The sequence below is a fragment of the Somniosus microcephalus genome, chromosome 5 (assembly GCF_052327205.1).
Source record: "Somniosus microcephalus isolate GS21.2 chromosome 5, FLI_Smic_1.0, whole genome shotgun sequence".
Lineage (NCBI taxonomy): Eukaryota > Metazoa > Chordata > Chondrichthyes > Squaliformes > Somniosidae > Somniosus > Somniosus microcephalus.
In genome coordinates, this window is record NC_140991.1 from 60,821,085 (window position 1) to 60,844,247 (window position 23,163).

Here is a 23,163-nt window from a genome sequence, read left to right on the forward strand (position 1 = left end):
TGGCAATGGGGAAAAAAGTCTTAAAGGTACACCGTCCCCTAGAGAGGACGCGTACCACAACCACCTCGTCGTTTGTAAATCAGAACAAAGTCCCAGTGCTACCTGCCACGCCGACTACCCACATGTTGCATTTTGCACCATTACATTAATATTAGAGCCCAATGAACTAAAAAAGCATTTGCATTATTAGGGTCTACCAGATGCAATATGATACTGACTTCAAACTTTATTAAGAGTGAAACCCTGCAACCAAAAATTCTATTAATAATAATACTCAAGGATTAGATTAACATTTTAAATGATGGGGATATTATTAATAGTAAATGATTACAACACGTTCACTAGAAAAATGAAGGCGAGCCAGTTCTAAGCTGGCTCACTGAACTGAGCCAGGCTCACAGCTGACTTGACTTTATTCGCCCCGGGTCACTGAGAATGTTGCCAACATTAACAGCAGCGGAAGAGTTAATGCCGCAGACGCTGTAACACTGTCGGTAACAGAGTGATAACCCCTCTGGTCTCACAGTAAAGGGCGGCGATCATGAGTGGACGTGGAAGTCGGCAGAGCAGGAATTCCCCATTCATTGCTCACGGGCCAGCGCGCTCGTCAACAGCATTTATTTTTCTTTTCATTTTACTTTTCCGTATAGTCAACGTACCGCCATGGTTCGGTTTGTTTTAGACAACAGTTGTAAACCTTTTTATTTTTACTCCGGAACTGTGGCCAGATTTCCTGTTTGTGTTATGTTATTTACTCAAATGACTTGCGTTGGCGAGTGTGCAGAGGAGTGAGGCGCCGGGGATGCTCATTAATGGTCAGTTTGCAATTCTCACTTTAATCATTTCCTCTTCTCCATCTTAACACTTTCCAGGTTTAACAGTTTCCCGAAATATTTCGCTGTGGTGACTAGGTACAGGATTCAAATATGAATGAATAAGTGAACCAGTTTGCATCGTGCTCGCTTTATATGTGTGGGTCAACAGCCGTTCCTCTCGGCTGTTACATAGAAGTACATACACCGAAACAGGCCATTCAGGTTTCTTCGGCAGCACCTCCCAAACCCACGACCTCTTCCACCTAGAAGGACAAGGGCAGCAGGTGCATGGGAACACCACCACCTCCAAGTTCCCCTCCAAGTCACACACCATCCTGACTTAGTATATCGCCGATTCTTCATCGTCGCTGGGTCAAACTCCTGTAACTCCCTCCCTAACAGCACTGTGGGAGTACCTTCACCGCACGGACTGCAGCGGTTCAAGAAGGCGGCTCACCACCACCTTCTCGAGGGCAATTAGGGATGGGCAATAAATGCAGTGATACCCACATCCCATAAACGAATTTAAAAAAATGTCTGTGCTGGTGTTTATGCTCCAGAGGAGCCGTCTCCCACCTTACTTCATCTTACCCTAGCATAACCTTCTGTGTTGAAGATTTTATTATCATTGGAATTAATTCTGATGATTATTTTAAAATTAAATAATCAGAAATAACTGTGTTTAAATGAGATGTTATTTTAAATTATGGGGATATTATTATTAATAATAAATTATTAGAACAACACTTGCATTGTTTTGAACACTGCCTTGACTGACATTGACAACATTCAGTGTAAGGTGTTTTCATGCTGCCCTATCAGATCTGGGGTAATCCCTGTCTCGGCCGGGGACCGCCTCCTTACGTCCACACACTGAGGTCGCAGTGGTTCCACGTACTGAAAGCCGAGAGCCAATAACGCCCCGCTCGTCCTCTGAGCCTGGGAATCTCTGCCGGCTGTGCGTCACATGTGCATTCTTCCTTGGCAGCAGTCCGCTCACAATGGCTTCAGCGAACAGCTGCGGTGTGCCCAGTGCCGTGAGCAGCCGTCGGCTGTGCTGATGCTGTCTGCTGCCTCTCTTTTTGTCAGGACAGACGGCTGTGATCGAAAGAAGGCGGCAATGGAGTACATGCTCACCGAAAGTCTCGATAACGCCAGGTTGGAATTGCTGCTGGAACAAGTGGGCGACGTGATGGATGTCCTGGAGGCGCTCTGCCCCTCGGAGGACACCGCGCTGTACCCGGGCAATCTGCTCTCGCTGGCGCAGGACTCGGATGGAAACGAGCAAGGAGTTCGAGCGGACGGTGCCAGGGACGGTCACCGGCCGCCCTTCCTCGCCTCTGTCAGATATGGAACAGTGGAGGATTTACTCAACTTTGCAAATCAGGTGTCAAATGCTTCCCGCGGTCTCCTCAAACACTTCAGAAACTGCGAGTCAGGAGTGATATTAAATAAGGTGAGGAATTTCGAAATTCAACAACGTTAGGTGCATGCAAGAGATTATTCATAATACAGTAGTTCGTGTTGCGTGGTTTAAGTATAGGCTTATGCTGCATAACCTTTTTGGACTGATAAAGATGGAAATTGCACTAAAGTGGATCCAGATTTTTTGAATATACTGAGTATTATAGAACAAAAAAAAACTTGCATTTTTATAGCGCCATTCGCTACCCCAGGACGTCTCAAAGTGCTTTACAGCCAATGAAGTACTTTTGTAGTGCAGTCACTGATGTAATGCAGGAAACACGGCTACCAGTGTGTGCACAGCAAGATCCCACAAACAGCAATGAGATAAATGGCCAGATAATGTTTTTTTTAAATGATATTGTTTAAGGGATAAATATTGGCCTGGACACCGGGGAGAACTCGCCTGCTCTTATATGAATAGTGTTGTGGGATCTTTAACGTCCACCTGAGAGGACAGGCAGGACCTCGGTTTAACGTCTCAGTCGAAAGACTCACCTCCCTCAGTGCTGCACTGAAATGTCTGCCTAGATTACAGTTCCAATGGAAAATGTTTTGCAGGTCAAAGTATTTTTAACCTATTTCTAAACTCACCGGAAGTGCTATTAATTTGTAAGTGTGCTTTTTTCCATTTACACTATAGTCCTGTGTTTCTCAAATTGACAGGGGAGGAAAAGGCTGAATTAATTTTCTGATTGCGGTCTTTGATTGTTCTTTCTCTTTTGCAGAAGGATATAGCTATTAAAAATGGACATTATCAGGTCAACTCAGAGGTCTTCTTGTTTCCATGGAAATTTGCCCATCGGAATATTGGTCCAGGCTACATTCCTCGAGGTACTTTTGGAAAGTGCCACCTTGCACAGGACCGAGAGACAAAAAAGCGAATGGCATGCAAATTGGTAAGTCGTGTAAAAGTTTTAAAAATAAATCACAGAAACCCCACAATGCAGATAGAGGCCATTTCGGCCCATCGAGCCTGCACCGACACATATCCCACCCGATCCCCGTAACCCCTACGCCAACACATATCCCACCCTATCCCCGTAACCCTACGTATTTAATCCCCCTAACACTAAGGGTCAATTTATCATAGCCAATCAACCTAACCCGCACATCTTTGGACTGTGGGAGGAAACCGGAGCACCCGGAGGAAACCCACGCAAACACGGGGAGAATGTGCAAACTCCACACAGACAGTCACGCGAGGCCGGATTCGAACCCGGGTCCCTGGCGCTGTGAGGCAACAGTGCTAACCACTATGCCACCATGCTGCCATCAATTCCTTTGATTACTGAAAGACATTTTCAACTTTCAAAGCACATAACTTTTTCTTATTGAATATTTACAAAACTACATAAGTCCACAAGAATTTTTAGTAATAGGAAAAGTCCATTGACCCAACAAGCCCATCCAATTTTGATTGATCTCAATGTCCTCAACTCGCTTTATCATCATATCCCGCAATCTCCTCTCTAGAAACACATCTAGTTATCTCTTAAACGCATTAATATTGTTCACTTTAATGGCCTCTTCTCGTAACTTGCAGCACAACACTGTGTGTAGAAATAGTTCCATTTGACGTCCCTTTTTTACTCCTAACTTCCTAATTTTGACTTGAGCCTCCTGGTATTTGAATCCAACACGACAGTTAACAATTTGCTTGGATCAGCTTTGTTATTTCCTTTCATAATCTTTAAAATTTTGATCAATTCGCCTAATGTTTGGTATAAAAGTAGGTAATTTAAATGGATGGAAAATTGGGCAGATTTCTTTAAAGATTCCTTTTTTTTAAAAATAAAATAAAATCTTTAAAAATTCCTTTGTCCCACTCAACTTTCTGAAATTTGCTGCACCTAGCCAACCCAATACTGGGCACAAATCCAGGAAAGTCTCCCCTGTATTCCTGTTGCCTGTTTGATTTTGGTGAAGGAATGCTGGTGTATCCCTGAAACCTATAGTAAAAACTGAATGTCCTGTATGTTGCTGAGCAAACTGGTCTGTGGAATATGAGACAAACCACAATCAAGCTACGACTCAGCACTGGTTTCACTTATTTTACTGCATGATTTTTGTTTTCAACAAGGAGTACTTTCTAAATATAAGGTATGAATAAAATGAATTAAAACACCAGAATGTCATTACCTTTATCAGATCAGTTAGTGATTAAAAAGTGCATGCATTTGCAAGTGTCTTGAATTGATTCTCCAAACATCTACATGTTACAATTAACAACAGTGGTAAAATGGCACACGAGTCCTTTTACAAAACTGTGTTGTAGTGCAGTGCGTTGGAGCACAGAGCAGCAGGATGAAACTTCATGCCGTAAGTCCCCATGTGGCGGATTCCCACTTTCAGATGTGCTGTCAGTGGAGGTGAAGGCCAAGCCCTTTCTTATATGAAGGGAGATGAAATTAGGAGGGAGGAGAGGAAATCACTTCAGCCCTCTTTCGTTTGCCTCCAGGGAATTGGACAAGAGATGACACTGTACAGGTGTGACAGACGGTTAGCCAGTGTGTGGCCGAGGGAAAGCTGAAAGGACAAATGATAAATTACCAAAAAGGAAAAGACAAATTAGGAGGAATGAGGGAAGACTTTTTAAAAATTTTCAGCCTATATTTTAAAGAAAATCCTATCTGTGATTTTAGCATACCCTTAATTTCTCTGAATTATTTTTGGGGGTTCCCCAGAGGGTTCTGTGGGTAAGTGCATGCTACATTACTGAGTTGTACAGACTACAAAGGAACCAGATCTGCCACTGGTTTGTGTTGAGTTAGCTGATGCAGTGGCAGAGGTAGGTACAGTTGGCCTCAGTATCCCTGGGTTAAGAATGGGAAAGGCTAGCCAGGATTCCCACTTCTGTTTGGTATCTAATAGTATTGCTGGAAAGTGTGCAGGTTTGTAGATGTCCGGTGAGGAGTGTATCAGGCGCCCCATGTGATAAAATAGCCTGCTGATGCTCGCAGTCTCTATTCTCACATCAATAATGGCCATTTAGGTGAGACATAATATTCCAGCATTAGACACTGCCTTCAGGAAAGGAGGCAAGAAAATTGGGGAAATAAATGTACTCTTTTTTTAAATTTTCTCTCTAATTATATGCAAATATATGCAAATCTTATGTTATGAGTCAGACAATGCATTTTGTTTTAAATCTAAGATTCCAGTGGAATACTTTAAGCCTGCTGACATACAAATCCAAGCACGGTTCCGCCATGAGAACATTGCCGAGTTATATGGTGCCTTGCTGTGGAATGAGACCATACACCTCTTCATGGAGGCAGGAGAGGGAGGCTCCATCTTGGAAAAACTGGAAAGCTGTGGGCCTATGAAGGAATTTGAAATCATATGGTTGACCAAACACGTCCTCAAAGCACTTGCCTTTCTGCATTCCAAAAAAGTCATACATCATGACATTAAGCGTAAGGTTTTTTTCCCTTTCTATGATTTGTGCAACAACAATTTTTTTTTTTTTAAGTCTGTCTGGCAAAAGGAACGTTGGAATGATGTTGTCTCATTTGGTTATTTCATCACAGCCAGCAACATAGTTCTCATGTCAACCAAGGCAGTGCTGGTAGATTTTGGTCTCACTGTCCAGATGACTGAAGAAATCTACATTCCCAGAGATATTCGAGGAACAGAGGTGAGAATGGTTATTGTGTTACTAACTAGGCCACAATTTAAAACTTTTTTTTACATCTATTAACTCTTTCAAACTAGTTTAGTTTAGTTATACAGTGCTCTGTGTATTTCTGGGACTTCTCAAATCATTCACAATTACTTTTGGCAAAATATCCAAATGACTTTTCCCCAAGTAGCATGCTTCTCTGGTTCTGTGCAGACTGCGACTACAAAATGGCAGTGCTGTTTCTCACGCATCATCTCAACTGTGGAGAAACTGTAGGAGTATTGAGATCTGTCATTTTGCATGTACTCAGAACTGAGGTTTCACTTCCTCAAGAAGGTTCTGATTTAAAAATAAACAGATTCGGCGTGCCGCTGGTTTAATGGCTTGGAGTGCATGTGCCTCTGGAATTGTGGTTTCTGTATTAGTTGCACATACCCATTGGATATTTTGTGACCGATTCTCTCCATCTTTGGTGACTGATTGCTTCATCTTTGGTGAACGATCTGTTCCATGCTTGGGGACATATCCATTTCACATTTTGTGATGGACATGGCTTGCTGATTGACACAGGAGGTTTTCAGAGAGGGTATAATACTGAAGAAGATGGTGTAATGAATAGTAGTGCAGTGCATCTGACCTATTTAGAACAAAAGTGCCCTCTTATCCGCAAACACTTGTGCACCAAAAGATCTTTTCACAATTTTTAGCAAACCTGATTTTGTTTGTGCAGATTTCTTTAGATGTCTATTGCAAAGTAAATATAGAGCAAGTGTACAGACTTATAGAAAGCCAAAGAAATGGAACCCCACTTGAGGTGGCATGATGGCACATTATATAGGACATGGGTTTGCAACTTTTGAGTTGCTGCATCATGAGTTCCTAATTTAAGGTGTGCCAGTGGAGACAAGGCAGGGGAAGTGTAGAGACCCAATGCTTCTTTATAGGAAGTGAAGGGAAATTGAAGCCTTGAGATGTTCTTTGAGGTTTCCTTGCAGCCGATTACACTGTGTCGTTGGGAGATGCACAAAAGCATACAAGCCCTCTCAGCTGGGGACAACAATAACAACAACAACTTGTATTTATATAGCGCCTTTAACGTAGTAAAACGTCCCAAGGTGCTTCACAGGAGTGTTATAAGACAAAAATTTGACACTGAGCCACATAAGGAGAAATTAGGGCAGATGACCAAAAGCTTGGTCAAAGAGGTAGGTTTTAAGGAGCGTCTTAAAGGAGGAAAGAGAGGTAGAGAGGCAAAGAGGTTTAGGCAGGGAATTCCAGAGCTTCAGGCCTAGGCAACTGAAGGCACGGCCACCAATGGTTGAGCGATTTATAATCAGGGATGCTCGAGCAGATTTCGAGGAACGCAGATATCTCGGAGTGGTTTGTGGGGCTGGAGGAGATTACAGAGATAGGGAGAGGCGAGGTCATGGAAGGATTTGAAAACAAGGATGAGAATTTTCAAATCGAGGCATTGCTTAACCGGCATCCAGTGTAGGCCAGCGAGCACAAGGGTGATGGGTGAATGGGACTTGGTGCGAGTTAGGACACAGGCAGCCGAATTTTGGATGACCTCAAGTTTACGTGGGTAGAATGTGGGAGGCCAGCCAGGAGTGCGTTGCAACAGTCAAGTCTAGAGGTAACAAAGGCATGGATGAGGGTTTCAGCAGCGGATGAGCTGAGGCAGGGGCAGAGATGGGTGATGTTACAGAGGTGGAAATAGGCGGTCTTGGTTATGCCACAGATATGTAGTTGGAAGCTCATTTCAGGGTCAAATATGACACCAAGGTTGTGAGCAGTGTGGTTCAGCCTGAGAGGAATGGAGTCAGTGGCAAGGGAACAGAGTTTGGCGGGGACCGAAAACAATTGCTTCGGTCTTCCCAATATTAAATTGGAGAAATGTTCTACTCATCGCAAAATGGATGTCGGACAAGCAGTCTGACAATTAAGAGACCGTGGAGGGGCCGAGAGATGTGGTAGTGAGGTAGAGCTGGGTGTCGTTAGCGTACATGTGGAAACTGACGCTGTGTTTTTGGATGATGTCGCCAAGAGGCAACATGTAGATGAGAAATAGGAGGGGGCCAAGGATAGATCCTTGGGGGACACCAGAGGTAACGATGCAGGAGCGCGAAGAGAAGCCATTGCAGGTGATTCTCTGGCTATGATTAGATAGATAAGAATGGAACCAGGCGAGTGCAGTCCCACCCAGCTGGATGACGGTGGAGAGGCGTTGGAGAAGGATGGAGTGGTCAACCGTGTCAAAGGCTGCAGACAAGTCGAGAAGGACAGGGACAGCCAACGAGTGTGCCTGCTGTGTGAAGACTCGGAGGAAAGGAGTCAAGCTGCCCTAAATAATTAATAAATGCAAACTGACGATTCCTGATGGCTCCTATTAAAAGCTCCACCCATTCTGGAACTGAGCCACACAGGCCAGGAAAGTCCCAGGCTCTGTCCTGGATCTGTTGAATTAGCTGATCTCGGGCCAGGAAGCAGTTGGGATGATGAAATTAGCTTCAATACCCCTGCGCTAGGGAGGCCAATAAATCTGCCAGAGTTCCTGCTTCTGATCGCTTTCCAGTAACTGCTGTGGGTAACTGTGGACATTAGACTAGGATGTGTCAAGACTGTCGGCACCTCAAGGAACTGTGCTGCAGCGTTACTCAATGCCTTTAGGAAAGGAAGGGAGGAACTTGGAGAAAAATATTCAAAGTAAACATGTTGATAGAAAATTATCTCCATGGGTCGTAATGAGTTTAACTGATGTCAATAACAGCAATTTATAGCTGCATCAAAGTCTGAGGAAGTTTTAAAATAAAAATTGAAAACAAAGTTAACTCCACTCATTGAGCTTATTTCCAAATATAAGAGGCAATGAAATCATTTCTTAGGCACTAGATGGATTTCTGCCAATAGATTTTTCCCTTGGTAAATAAGCTAACAACATTTCTTCTCAGTAAAGAATGCATTACCAAGTACCAAGATATCCAGAAGCAATTGCCCAAACAAGATTTTGTTTATTCCTGTAAGTTACTGTACAGGTTTAAAGGGACACGGTCTCCATGATTAAGTGTTTTGACAGACTTTTTATTTGTTTGGTACCATTTTGTCACGGGGTTGTTGCACACAAGTGACAAAATAATGCCTTTCTACTCTTAAGTGCTATTTCATTGTGGGCTGCAGATAGAGAAAAAAGTTTGGAAAGCAGTGTTTCATGAAGGTGGTTCCCTTTTAAAAGGGAGAAACATTTTTAATTTTATTTGTTCATGAGATGTGGGTGTTGCTGGCAAGGCCAGCATTTATTGTCCATCTCTAGTTGCCCTTGAGAAGGTGGTGGTGAGCAGACTTCTTGAACCGCTGCAGTCTGTGTGGTGAAGGTACTCCCACAGTGCTGTTAGGGAGAGAGTTCCAGGATTTTGACCCAGCGACAATGAAGGAATGACTACATTTCCAAGTCAGAATGGTGTGTAACTTGGAGGTGGCGGTGTGCCCATGCGCCTGCTGTCCTTGTCCTTGTAGGTGGTAGAGGTCGTGGGTTTGGGAGGTGCTGCCGAAGAAGCCTTGGCGAGTTGCTGCAGTGCATCTTGTAGCCACGGTACACCGGTGGTGGAGGGAGTGAATGCTTAAGGTGGTGGATGGGTTGCTAATCAAGCGGGCTGCTTTGTACTGGATGGTGTCGCACTTCTTTAGTGTTGTTGGAGCTGCACTCATCCAGGCAAGTGGAGAGTATTCCATTACACTCCTGACTTGCCTCGTAGATGGTGGAAAGGCTTTGGGGAGTCAGGAGGTGAGACACTCGCCACAGAATACCCAGCCTCTGACCTGCTCTTTTTGCCACAGGTTTTACAATCAACCTGGATTTTATATGGTCTTACTAAGTAACTTATGGTCTGTGAACAAATACATTTCTTCCAGGAAGATTTGTAGTAGAGGTGATAACTAAAGTATTGTTCACATGCTTTTGAAGGTGGTGGGTCACACTGGGTTCATATAAAGTTCTGTTCACAGTCTCATTGGAGAGTCCTATCTCTTGTAAATTTATTACTGGTTTATTCTAGCTTATCTGCTATAAATGGTACAGAGCTATATAATTGGCTTTCATTTGTCAGTATATCACTTTGGATGTTGGATGTGAACTAGCTGTGACACAGGAGGTTTTTCACGAGGATGCTGCAGACAACTAATGCAAATCTCTGTCTACTGTCTGCAGCAAAGTAGATATGCCAGGCTGGAAGCCCAGTGGATGTGAATGGCTGAAGATTTATGTAGAGAATGCAACAGCACAGGGGCATTCTGATCAGATTAAAATGCAGGATAAGGTGTTATATAAATGCAAATATTATACTTGGTCACAAAACCGAGTATTGGTGTTTATGATCGATCTTCTTTATTATTGACTCTTGGGATGTGGGTGTTGCTGGCATTTATTGTCCATCCCTAGTTGCCCTCAGTTTGAGACAACCGAGTGGCTTGCTCGGCCACTTCAGAGAGCAGTTAAGAGTCAAGCAAGTTGCTGTGCGACTGGAGCCATTTAAAGTCAGACTGGGTAAGGATGGTAGGTTTCCTTCCCTAAAGGACATTAGTGAGCCAGTTGAGTTTTTATGACAATCCGACAGTTTCTTTTCCAGATTTAAAAAAAACTGAATCCAAATTCTCAAACTGACATGGTGGGATATGAACTCTTGTTCTCTGGATTACTAGTCCAGTAACATAACCATTACCCGACCATACCCAATTTCCATCTATTAGTTCACAGAACATTGGTAACAAAATGTTTGCAGTACATTAGAAATATTTTGATTGCAGTTTCTGCAGTGAATGTGCTCACTAATCATTCTTGATGTACTTGTGTGCTATATCGGTGGAAGGCAACAGCATTTAGTGTAGGTTGTCCTCTTTTAGTACAGTACATTCAATAGGCAAATAACGAATGTCATAAATATTCTGCCGGAGCCTTGTGTTATCTGTTACTTTAAAAAAAGATTAATATGGCTTTAAGTCTCAGTTTTGCATTAAATAAAAGATGATAACCAAGAAATAAGTTTGAGTGGCAATGATTTCACATTTAAAGTACTTAAATGTGCAGTTGTCTTTACCATTAATGTACTTCGAGGTTTTATTATTGCCAAATGAAAAAGTTTTGTGAGAATGATTGTAAGCCTTGAATTAACTATAGATTTATACTTTGTTTTAGTTCTATATGAGTCCAGAAGTTATTACCTGCAGAGGTCATTCAACAAAGTCAGACATCTACAGTCTTGGTTCTACCATCATCCACATGCAGACTGGGAATCCACCCTGGGTGAAGAGGTATCCTAGGTCAGCTTACCCATCATATCTGTACATTGTAAGTTTCCATAACAACAAGTTGTAGGGATCACATCAAAGTTAAACAACTGTCTAATCAAACAATGCAATGCTCAGTAAGAGAGCCCATGTGGGACAAATGTACATCAAGAAAATTGCTTGACTTGCGTTGTTGGAATAGGTCCCTGTAATTATTGTAAAACAATGGATCCCTATTTTAAATTGCGAAACCTGGGTGAGGGGTTAATGCACATAATGCAGGACACAACTAAGGTTGAAAAATAACACCGCAGATGAAATGAATTAAGAAGTAGTGACTCGATATTATCATCTAATGGGTAGATAATGGAATGAAGGGAAGACTGAAAAATGTAAGAAGTTCATCAGTTTTAAGGTCCCAAGAAAGTATCAGTTTAAGTAAAGCATTATCTTTTTAATTGAGTAAAGCAATTTTATTGAAAAATGATATTTGTCCTCTGGTCTTCTGTATCATCTCGGAAGCTAGTTTACTCATTACTTGTAGAAGCCTAGGTTATTCAAGACAGGAATTAATAATTGTAAAACTAACTATTATTGGGCCAGATGTTGCTGTAGCAGGGTATCTAACAGCATGTACCATGAGTTAGACTTGCCCCCACACCCTTCAGCTCAAAATATTTTTGCACACTAAGTTGTAAAAAGTGCGAGCTGATAACAGAGCAGCGAGGGAAACGGGGCATCTGGGACCTGAGTGAACAGGGCAAGCAACTGTGTATTTCCTTAGCCAATCAGATTGAAGGATTGAGAGATAGAGAGGGAAAGAAAAATTGGATTGAGAGAAAAAAGATACAGAAAGGAAAAGTAAAAATTAAAAAAATTGACATTTAAATAATCTCCAACAACAATTTAATACCTGAAGGAATGAGCCTCCAAACTTTTAATAGCTAATTTTCAGTTGATTGGCAGTAATTAACAATGATCACATCATTAAAAGGGTGCTTGTGATGACGAGACTGAACTTTCTGCAGCGAGTTTAGTTCGTATCTACCGCTCTGGAGTTTTATTTTTCTCAACAAACCATATTTTAACTCTTTCCCCCCGCCCCCCCCCCCCACCCAGTTAGCAAATGCAACACCCAGCCTTGTAACCTAGTATGGCCTCAGGTTTGACTGGGTTAGCTAATCTCCAGGTAGAGGTATTACATTTGATTTTAGTGCTGAATAAGGAGAAAAATCATTCCGACTTCCCATAGCTGATCACTACTTAGTGACCTCTGTTGGAAAGATCAAGCTCAGCTGTGATGCCACCCACATTCAAATTTCATGCCAGCATTCACCGTCTTGGCTAATAAATAAAGAATGGCAACTTTGGTAAAGTGCTAGAGGGCAGCTGGTGCTCTTGAATCCAAAGCTCAGCAGCAGTCAGGAAAAGAGAGGAGAAATTTGGAACTAATTAGGCTGCCTCATGTTGTAGTGGGTGTACAATACCCATGAAGTTCTGGAATTTGATTCCTGCCAGCTGTCTGCTGTCAGCCAGGCCTCATCACTAAGCGGTTACCCAAAGAGTAGAACAGAAACTCGGGCAAGGATAGGAAATCAGACAAGGCGCCTCTCCTGACAGTTGGTCAAAGAGAAACCGTGGAAGAGGCCTAGCAGCTGCTTGACTGCTGTCTTGGCTAGACATTGGTTGCTAGCTCTGAAGGACCTAGAGAGAAAGAAAAGAAATGAAAGTGGAAGAAATAATTAAAAGGAATAAATGCTTATGAATATGTACTTCAAAATCTCCACTAATGGCCACTGAGTACCTGAAACATACAGAGCAAGAAAATCCCCAGTGTGTTCCTCGGTTTGTTAGTCTCAGTCAAGGTGGAGGTATGGAGATTAACAATTGGCCTCTTTGCTCTGGGTTAGGGAGGGGAAAGTTGTCCAGATTTCAGGCTCCTGATCCGAATCTCGAACCCTAACCTCGTGACTCCTGCTGGAAGTGCACGTGGGGGCATCGGTCGAGAACAGGATCAGACTCGACTGTGACGTCCCCCTGCCTTCCAGTAGCCTGCAGATGTCGGTAAGGTACTGGAAACTGTCTTGTGTCTGTGGAACCAAATCCCTGAACGGAAGAGTGGGGTGGGGGGGGCGAGAAAATGGTGAGAAAAGTAAAAGAACATGTGCTGCAAATATAAAAATATCAGCATTTTTTAAAAATTTGTTTTTTATGGGATGTGGGTGTCGCTAGCAAGGCCAGCATTTATCGCCCATCCCTAATTGCCCTTGAAGGTGGTGGTGAGCCGCCTTCTTGAACCGCTGCAGTCTGTGTGGTGAAGGTACTCCCACAGTGCTGTTAGATAGGGAGTTCCAGGATTTTGACACAGCGACGATGAAGGATCGGCATTATACTTCTAAGTCTGGATGGTGTGTGACTTGGAGGGGAACTTGGAGATGGTGGTGTTCCCATGCGCCTGCTGCCCTTGTCCTTCTAGGTGGAAGAGGTCACGGGTTTGGGACGTGCTGCCAAAGAAGCCTTGGCAAGTTGCTGCAGTGCATCTTGTAGATGGCACACACTGCAGCCACGGTACACTGGTGGTAGAGGGAGTGAATGTTTAAGGTGGTAGAGGGAGTGCTAATCAAGCGGGCTGCTTTGTCCTGGATGGTGTTGAGCTCCCTGAGTGTTGTTAGAATGTTGAATGTTGCTTCACCTTATGACGGGCTTATTTTCTCTTCTAGCTTGTAAATTCTGTAAGTTTTTTGTTTGTAAACTCTGTTATTTTTTCTGAAGATCCACAAGCAGGCTCCACCATTAGAAGACATTGCGGAGGACTGCAGCCCTGCCATGAGGCAGTTTATTGAAGCCACGTTGGAGCGAAATCCAAAGCAAAGGTGGTGTGCAGGAGAGCTGTTGAAGCACGCAGCGATGAGCCCCCCTCCTGAAGATCAGCCCCGCTGCCAGAGCCTCGACTCGGCTCTCTTCGAAATAAATCGTGTCTTTAAGAGAAAAGAGCTGGAGTTACCTGAACAAATTTGTGGTACGTCATTTTGCTTTCTTCCAGCTGGTGGGTGGGGGGGGGGGGGAAGTTATTTTGAAACCAATAATGGGGGTAATTTTAACCCAACTAACCAGGCAGGAAGCCCATGGGATTGGCTGGAGCGATGTTTTACACCCCGCCCAATATTACTCTCGGTTGACTAAAATGGAGAGTAAAATCGGGCGGGGTGTGAAACCAGCGTTGCACCCGATCCCGTCTGTTTGCTGATGGGTGGGATAGGTTAAAATTGCCCCCCAGTGTCTTTAATGATACTCCGCCAGCAAAAGGGAAAGCTGCTGAATCCAGGGTCTGTGCTGCATCTAGCTGCTACAAGAAGTCCTGGAGTTGGGGAGGTTGGAAAGTGATCTAGAGTTTCCGCTTCTGATCCTGCTGGAAAGTGCATCTGTGGTCATTGACTGAGGACAGAGTGCGGTTTACCTATGATTTCCCCCCCCCCCCCCCCCCACATCACCACAGTTGATTAGCCTGCCAGCATTCACACGAACAAACGGACACACATGCAATTATATAACACCTTTCATGACCTCAAGAGGCCTCAAAGTGCTTTACAGCCAATTAAGTATTTTTTGAAGTGTAGTTGCTGTTGTAATGTAGGAAATGCGACAGCCAATTTTGCACAGATTTCCCACAAATAACAATGACATAATGACCAGATAATCTGTTTTTATTGATGTTGGTTGAGCGATAAATATTGGCCAGGCCATCGGGCCGAACTCCTCTACTGTTTTTTGAATAATGTCATGGGATCGTTTACATCCACCTGAGTGAGCAAATGGGGCCTCGGTTTAGCGTGTCATCTGAAAGATGGCACCTCCGACAATGTAGCACTCACCCGGTACCGCACTGGAGTGTCAGCCTGGATTACGTGTTCGCATAAAGAATGGCCACGTGAGTGAGGTACAGAGGATGGATATCATCTGAGTAACTAGCGTGAGCCTTCAGGAGAGGAGGGGAGTCATTTTGAGGCGGGGGAAAAACGGGAGTTACAAATGAAAAAAAATCCTGAAGCCAAACACACAATTTAGAGTGTCTCAATTCAAATCAGGATAAAAGTACGATTTATAATACTGAGCTGGAGTATTAGATGCATGATGCGCTATCAATTACTCAAAAAGACTGAGAGTTAAGAGTAACTAAAGGCTTTTATTAGCAAAGAACAGAGCATGCCTCTCGTGGTTGACTGGGTTCCAAGAAGGCAGGGGCCTGCAGGTCAATCACCTTTATACCTGGGCCTGTGTGGGTGGAGCCAGCCGAGACATGTTGAGGCATGCATAGGTACAACAGTGTGTAACAACAACAACAGTGGTTTACCACAATGCACCAATAGAGATAGAAAATATCTAGAGAAGAAGAATATCACAATGACAATGGGTAGCTTCAACCCTTAGGCATAAAGTTTCCACTGTTTATGATCTATAATAAATAACATGTTTGGGTTAAAATAAAAAGGTTCATGACCTTGTTTAAATAGCAAACAAAGGGATATCATTTGAGAGCATTAACCGGTTTGTTCAAAATAGCACAAAAGGAATTTGTACTCACACTGATGACCTCCTGTGACCTGGATGGCTAAATCCTCTCATCCCAGTCTAGAATCTGGCCAACAGCATTTTGCAGCCAGACCTGTCCTCACCTAGTTGTAACTCGGGGATATTTTATTCTTACCGGCTCCACTCCATTGGTATCTTTTTCTCCAAATTTCTCCCCTCCTTTGCAGAAGTCACTGATCAAATGTAAGACCTTTCTAAACTGTATGGCCTATAGTGCGTTCACTACCGGTTACAACCCCACTTTCAGATTCTCTGCTCCCACATGGTTATTGTTCAGAGTGCACAATGGTCTGAGAGTGACTGATGACACATGGTTATTGGCAGTATGACTCCATGTTGTTTTATTGGAGAGGTACTTAATTTTAATTTCCAACTTTGCACCCCATCCTATCCGAGATAATGGTAACTAAATTCAACTGTCAATTTGGAGGGAGAAAAGGCAGCTCTGAGGTGCTTGAGAAAAAACAAAATGCAATACTGGATTTTATTGCAAGAGGTACAGAATATAAAAGCCAAAATATAATCTATTAAAAATCTTAGTAAGACCACAGTTGGAGTACTGTGTGCAATTCTGAGCTCCACACTATAGGAAGGTGGAGGCAATTAGGAGGGTCCAGGATTCTGCAAATACAAAGAAAGACTTGAAAAATTGGAGCTTTTTTCACGAGAATAGAGGTGTTTAAAATTATGATGGGATGGGACAGAGCTAAGAGAAACAGACTGTTTCTGGTGATTGAGCGGACTTTGATATAAGAGATTTAGGACAGAGAGTAGGAGAAACTATTTTATACAAGAGGGGTTGCAAGGGTCTGGACGACACAGCCAGAGTTAACAAATGAAGCAGAGAACATGGGCCGGGGTTTTCCCAGCCACATGGTGGGGGAGGCCTGGTAGATGGCGGGAGTTCCGGGTTTCCCGGCATACAGTGGAGTTTTAACTCCACAGCGTGCGTGTGACGTAATGGGTGGGTTCCCGTCCGAAAGTCAGCGTGATTGACAGGCTGGCTTCCAGTTGGGCGGGGAATGCAGGCTAGATACCACCGCATCAGGTGCGGGAGCTTGGGGGGCCGGGAGGAAGCACTCCTGCTCCACCCAGCCCACAAGGAGCATCGTTGCAGCTGCCGGGAATCCTGTGCCCCGGGATTCCCGGCCGCCTGCAGTTAAACCTGCAGAGCAGGTTAAAGAAAAGGCTTCAGGCCTCGTTCTCATATTTAAATTGCCAACCTGCTTCCTGGTCGCGGGTTGGCTGTCTGGGCCCCCCACCCGTCCCGCCTAAGTAAAAGGTGAAAGTCGGCGGGTTGGGGTCGGGTTTTAGATTTTTCGAGCTCTCACTCCCCCGCCACCCTCCCACCTCCAACCCACCCGTTTTTTCCTGTGAAATTCACCCCCACGTCTTCATTTACAACTACCAATTCAATTCAATTTTATTTGTCATATATGCAGCAAACGTACTGCACAATGAAATGTTGATTTTTACGAGTCCTCCCAACATTGGAATAAATATGGCATAACAATGATAAAAATACTAATAGAAATACAGTAATAATAAATAAAACAACAGTAATAAATAATAAATTATTCGTTCATGAGTCTTATGGCCTGGGGGTAGAAGCTGTTTCGAAACCTGCTGGTACGAGACCGTATGCTTCGGTATCTCTTACCGGACGGGAGCAGGGCGAAGAGGTTGTGGCTGGGGTGGCTCGCGTCTTTGATGATTCTCAGGGCCTTCCCCCGGCACCTCTCGGGGTAGATATCCTGCACAGCAGGTAGTTTAATTCCTGTTGTATGCTGTGCAGCTTTCACCACCATCTGTAGTGCCTTGCGGTCTATGGCGGTGCAGTTGCCATACCAGGTAGTGATGCAGCCGGACAGGATACTCTCAATGGTGCACCGGTAGAAGTTGGTGAGAATAAGTTAAATAGGTGGTTGTAGAAAAGGGAAATAAAGGCACATGGGAACAGGGCAGCCACATGGGATGAGGAATACAGCTTGTGTGAAGGATAAACTTCAACACGGCCTGGTTGGGCCTTTTCCATGCTATAATTTCTATGTAATGTAATGTAATGGAAGAGAGTATATAAACTGGAGTCAACATTGGGGACATTTGATAACAAAAACCGACCAGTGATCCAAACCTGACACTTGCCCATCTCATTCTACAGCAAACACGCAAGTCAGTATAAATCACCGGTCCTGTACATGAACTTGTGCTCTCCTTCCTTATCCCGAGCACTTTGCACGTGTTATATTATCAAACTAGCCTTGTTTTTTTTAAAACTATAAACAGATGGGAGTCGGCATTTCTTCTATGCACTGTGGAGAGGTTTGTAAAGCGAATGTTTATAATTTCACTACACATAGCACGCAGAAGGAATCTTCCTCCGTAGATCATACTAGTGAAATGGAAGCATCTGCCCGAAATTGAAAAGTAAACCGTATTTAAGCATAAAAAAGGAAGAAACCGAGAATTGTTTTGGAGTAGCACCGGTTATTTTACATTGCATGCAAGTGATCATGCGATGCTTTTATATGTGATTTAGGTTTTTTGTTCACATTCCATTGTGTGCTTACAAAAACAAAGATATGGTGCTGATATCCCTTTAATAATACTGTAAAATAAATCAGTCCTTTGAGAAAAAATAAGATTTTGTAATATAGGGAACGCAAAAAAAAAAGTACGGAATTTAAATGTAGCAGATGGAAGCTTCTATTGCACATCATCTACATAGATAGGAGATTAGAAAAACAATCTCATCCACTGTAACATTGGTAAATATAATCTCATCATGATCCTTGAGGGCAAAGCTGAAATGTAATGTTACCAAACCTGTCCTGCACCAGCTGCTTGCACAGCACTCCGAGTCATCGAGAATGTCAACAATCAGACAATGTTGTGGGTGTTGGGCTAAACATTGACCCAAGATTCTGGTGCCAGGGAAGGCACGGCATGAGCAGATTGCTCGTGGTGGGGAGGCTGGAATCAACGCAGATCTACTGGGTTTCCACCCTGCATTAAATAGCAGTCCAAATTCCAGTTGGGTGGGTGTGAGGGGAGTAGGTGCCCACTGCCACTATATACTGGGACTGCTTTGTGAGGGGGGGAGTTCTTGGGAATTTCCCAGTCTACCTCAGAAATTCTGCTCATTACACCCACATTGGGCCCCACATAACTCATGCCAGTTGAAGTGGCCATGAGTCCTGTTTTAGGCCTGCTAAAGGTCATCGAACCCAGAGTGGATTGTGGACCTGCTCTGTTGATCCATTGGAGCAAAGAAAAATTAGTGCCGTCACCTGATTGGCCTGATCAGGGCCTCTCCTTCAGCATTGGGATTGGCAGAGCACCACTTCAGTTTTCCATCCAGTTGTTTGGGTGGGCACCTCTCTCGCTCCAGTACAGGAGCGGGCAGTTTGCACCTACTATGGAAATGATGGTCCTGATCTTTGCCTGAATATTGACTGGAGTCCTGCTCTGCTCCGCTTCTCCCTACAGAGCACGGGTCCTGGAATTTCAGGGCCACTTGGTTCCGCTCATATCTGCTATCAGTGGCTGGAAGGAGAACCTGGCACTAATGGGTGCTTGCACTTCCCGCCCCCCCCCCTTTCATTAACCGTAAATGTAATAAACCGCAAATGAGTATTACTGGCCAAAGAGATTGCAAAAGCTCTCGAGCTGAAATTTTGAAAGTTGAGACACAGGTGATGAAGCAATGGCCCAGGTTTTGCGGTTGTAATGACGGCGAAACGCGGAAATCCAGAAGTTGGTGTTAGTGATTCCCTGCTCCTCCACAGGGCACACTGTTGAAGACCCCGCAGATGGCAATCAGCAAAGAATCAGCGATTTGATGTGAACTTCCCCTTTTATGCTGTAATATCGCTGTTTAAAAACCCCCCAAAAAGTTGAGCCACATTCAATGAGGTGCAACTGGATTTTTAACAGCATACTAAGTCATAATTACTGCTGAACAACCTCTCTGGCCCCAAAAACCTAATTTTATATGTGGAATGTCAATTTTTTCCATTATGATAAAAATTCCATATTTTTAATTTTGTTTAAAAAAAAGTTTGTTTATGATATTTCATCTTCTACCTTAATCTCATGTGTATGTCCCAGTCTTTATTTCGCTCTCTGTAAAATAATTAAAAAGTGAAGGATAATCAGAGCTTTTCACTTCCTGGTTTGCTGTCTGTGAGAATTCTTCAATGTGATCGGCTACTTAGCCTGCTTGATGACATCATTGTTGTTGGGCACTGGAGATCCCCAAGATGGCCCTAGAATCAAATTAACATTGGGAAAGGTGAAATCGACGCCACAGAGATCGCAAGATCTTTGTGGGCAGCTTTTTTCGAGGGCAGCAGTGAGTGCCGTCCCTTCTCCACTGACCGCAAAATCTGGGCCAACATATTTATTGTGTCCTTTCAGCCTAGGTAGATAGGAATAGGCCATTTAGTCCCTCGAGCCTGTTCCGCCATTCATTGAGATCATGGCTGATCTGTGACCTAACTCCATAAACCCGCCTTTGCCTCAATATCTTTTGATTTTAAAAAAATTTATCAATCTCAGATTTTAAATTAACAATTGACTTAGCATCAATCGCCGTTTGCGGAAGAGAGTTCCAAACCTCTACCACCCTTTGTGTGTAGAAGTGTTTCCTAACTTCACTCCAGAAAGGCCTGGCTCTAATTTTTAGACTATGCTCCCTAGTCCTAGACTCTCTAACCAGAGGACTATCTACCCTTTCAGTTCCCCATGTAACAGTGTTTTCAGGAAGTTTATAGCGGCGGGGGGGGGGGGGGGCGGGGGGGGTGGCATGGAAGCTTGATTTTCCTAACTTTCTTTTATTTTAATTCCAGATACTTCTGTATGCAGCACCGAAGAATCAACTGTAGGGAAAAGGAACCACTCTCTTTATATTGACCTGGGTGCCTTGGCTGGATACTTCAACATAATCAGGGGTCCTCCTGGATCAGAATATGGCTGATTTTTTTTTTAACGCACCAAGGTACCCCTAGGCCTGCTGGCCTTACAAAGTGTTGTAAAGAACAAATGGAGTCCGCTACCTGCTGTGGTGCTGTAGAATCGGAGGAGCCAGTCAGAGGGGGGTCACTGAACGCGTCATCATTGTAATTACAGCATTAAGAAAAAATAGTGTTTCTTTTATTTAGAAGAATACTTTACTACTAATGTATTTTATTCAGTTAACATCCCCAGTGCTGTATTTTTTCTTGGTATGAAAGGTGCAGTGATGGAGGAGTGCAGTTTGAGGAATGTGAATGATGCTCGAATTTCTACACCAGCAAAAGCACCGTCACTTCTTTTCCTCTGTTGTGCCTAATGGTTTGGATGATGGATTAATGTTCTCGCTCCCTCTCTTTGCTTTCAGTGATCATCGCTGATTAATGTATTTCTCTAATGGAAAATTACTCAAAAATGATGAGAGTTAGACTTGTCGAAATACATGTGTTCCTATGGAAACGAGCATGTATGTAATAAATGCCATGCAGACAAGTAAATTGCACACAATGTGTGCTGTGGGTTCGCAGTAACCCTGTAGCTCTGTAAACATTGTGAGCTGATAGTTCTGTACACCCTATGGGATGGGTCAGCCTCTGCTTTTGTTCTGCAAAGGGCTAGTTAAGCAATAATCGAAGCATACCATGCATTAGCATCATGTGTGTCAAAGTCATGTTACTTCAGCAGCTGCTAAAAGGGAAAAAAATGAAAAGGCAAGATAGTTCTCTCTGTTACTAAGGTAGTGTATGTATGTATCATAACTCCTAATATGTTATTGTTAGTCTACTTTAATAAGGTTTTTACTGATTAAAAAAGCTCTGAGAAAATCCACAGCTGAACCAAGCCAATGTTAACTATTGTGCCGGTGCCTGCAGTATTCAAATCAGGGTGCCTCATCGGCAGGTACGGTTGTGTAGTGGTTGTGTTGCTGGATTATTTGTCTAGTGGCCTGGATTAATAATCCAGAGAACTCGTGAGTTCAAATTCAGTTAAAAAGAAACTTGGAGACCAAAAGTTGGGTGTCAGTAAAAGTGGCCAGGAAGCTGTCGGGTGTCATTAAAAACCCAACTGGTTCACCAATGCCCTTTAGGGATAGGAACTTGCCGTCCTTACCCGGTCTGGCTCATATGTGACTCCAGTCCCACACCAAAGTGGTTGCCTCTTAACTGCCCTCTGAAGTGACCTAGCAAGCCACTCCTTTGTACCAAACTGTTTAAAAAGGCCCACCACCATCTTCTCGGGGAAACTAGGGATTTGCAATAAAGGCTGGCCTTGCTAGCAATGCCAACATCCTGAGAATGAATTAAAGAAATGTCTAGCTGAAAATGCATGTCTTTTATACATATTCATCATCATTTTTACATCAAACTAGTTTGCCTAGGCCTGGGTAGGTTTACTGTGTCTTACTGAAACTATGGATTTGAATCTTGCAGGCACCCATAGTGTATATTTTGCTTCAGGTTGTGTATGGGTTTTCTCACTCTCTATCTTTGTATTGTTGTCGTACAGTCTAATAAAAAGTGTCTAAGACCACTGACTAGATTTTCATTTGATACTGAAAGGTACTTTTTTTAAAGTTGCTGTTGTGAAGCTACTAATACTTTTATAATTTCAAGCCAGAGCATGTTTGTGATTTCTATTTATACCAATTACTGATGATACAACAGCCAGTCACAATCTAGTTCCAAAATGAGCTCTGAGCTTGTTCTGATGGAATGCCGATAGGGTGCACAACATGCTTGAGGGTTCCAATGTGCCGTACTATGGAATCGTAGGCCATAGATTTACCCAGACGCCAAATTGTCCAAAATTAGTTACATATGAAGGGAGGCAAATATGCCTGGCCTAAAGAGGGAGGGTAAATCAGAGGGAGAGTCACTCCAGACTGCTCTTCCCTACCTCCCATTAAAGATGGCAACACCAGAGGCCTGAGATCAAGTTACCTGGTTCCCTGTAAGGGGAGGGGACCCAAAAACATTTAAAAAAAAGAATCCTAGCAATGAAAACGTCATAAACTGCATTCACATTAAATCAACAGCGTCAGTTGCTCTGTCAACCACTGTGAATGTAGTCATCAAAATGGATCAAATCTGGTTCCCAGTGGCTCGGTGGGTGTTGTGGTACTGATCTATGCAACGTTTCGTGGACGAAGAAAGGAGAAAAGTATCAGCCAGGGCACCACTGCTGATCACAATCTAGTAACTCCTGAAAGTCATGGTGCTAACTCAACATAGGCCTGATCAGATGGAATCTGTGACCTTGTACCTGATGGTTTGTAGATGGGTTGTGCAGCATTAGGGGTTTGGTCAAATCTACAGAGAACAGGCCACTTCTGGAATTCCCTGACCATTGATGCAAATATGAGGTCAGAAAACTCAA

The 23,163-nt window shown here is 43.5% G+C and overlaps 1 protein-coding gene across 1 annotated transcript; it reads left to right on the forward strand.

Moving 5' to 3' along the window:
- Positions 1-472: 472 nt before the first annotated feature.
- On the forward strand, positions 473-22,317 carry map3k8 (mitogen-activated protein kinase kinase kinase 8). The gene is made up of 7 exons (XM_085987678.1): positions 473-2,271; positions 3,008-3,178; positions 5,437-5,698; positions 5,813-5,919; positions 11,093-11,245; positions 13,957-14,203; positions 20,625-22,317. The coding sequence occupies exons 1-7, from the start codon at positions 1,783-1,785 to the stop codon at positions 20,750-20,752; spliced, it is 1,557 nt and encodes a 518-aa protein (XP_085843804.1). The 5' UTR covers positions 473-1,782; the 3' UTR covers positions 20,753-22,317.
- The last annotated feature ends 846 nt before the right edge of the window (positions 22,318-23,163 follow it).

Coding starts and splice junctions, on each gene's coding strand:
- map3k8 (XM_085987678.1), top strand. CDS start 1,783: ATGTGCATTCTTCCTTGGCAGCAGTCCGCTCACAATGGCTTCAGCGAA. Junction 5,699..5,812: donor CATACATCATGACATTAAGC/GTAAGGTTTTTT, acceptor ATTTCATCACAG/CCAGCAACATAGTTCTCATG. Junction 5,920..11,092: donor GAGATATTCGAGGAACAGAG/GTGAGAATGGTT, acceptor ACTTTGTTTTAG/TTCTATATGAGTCCAGAAGT.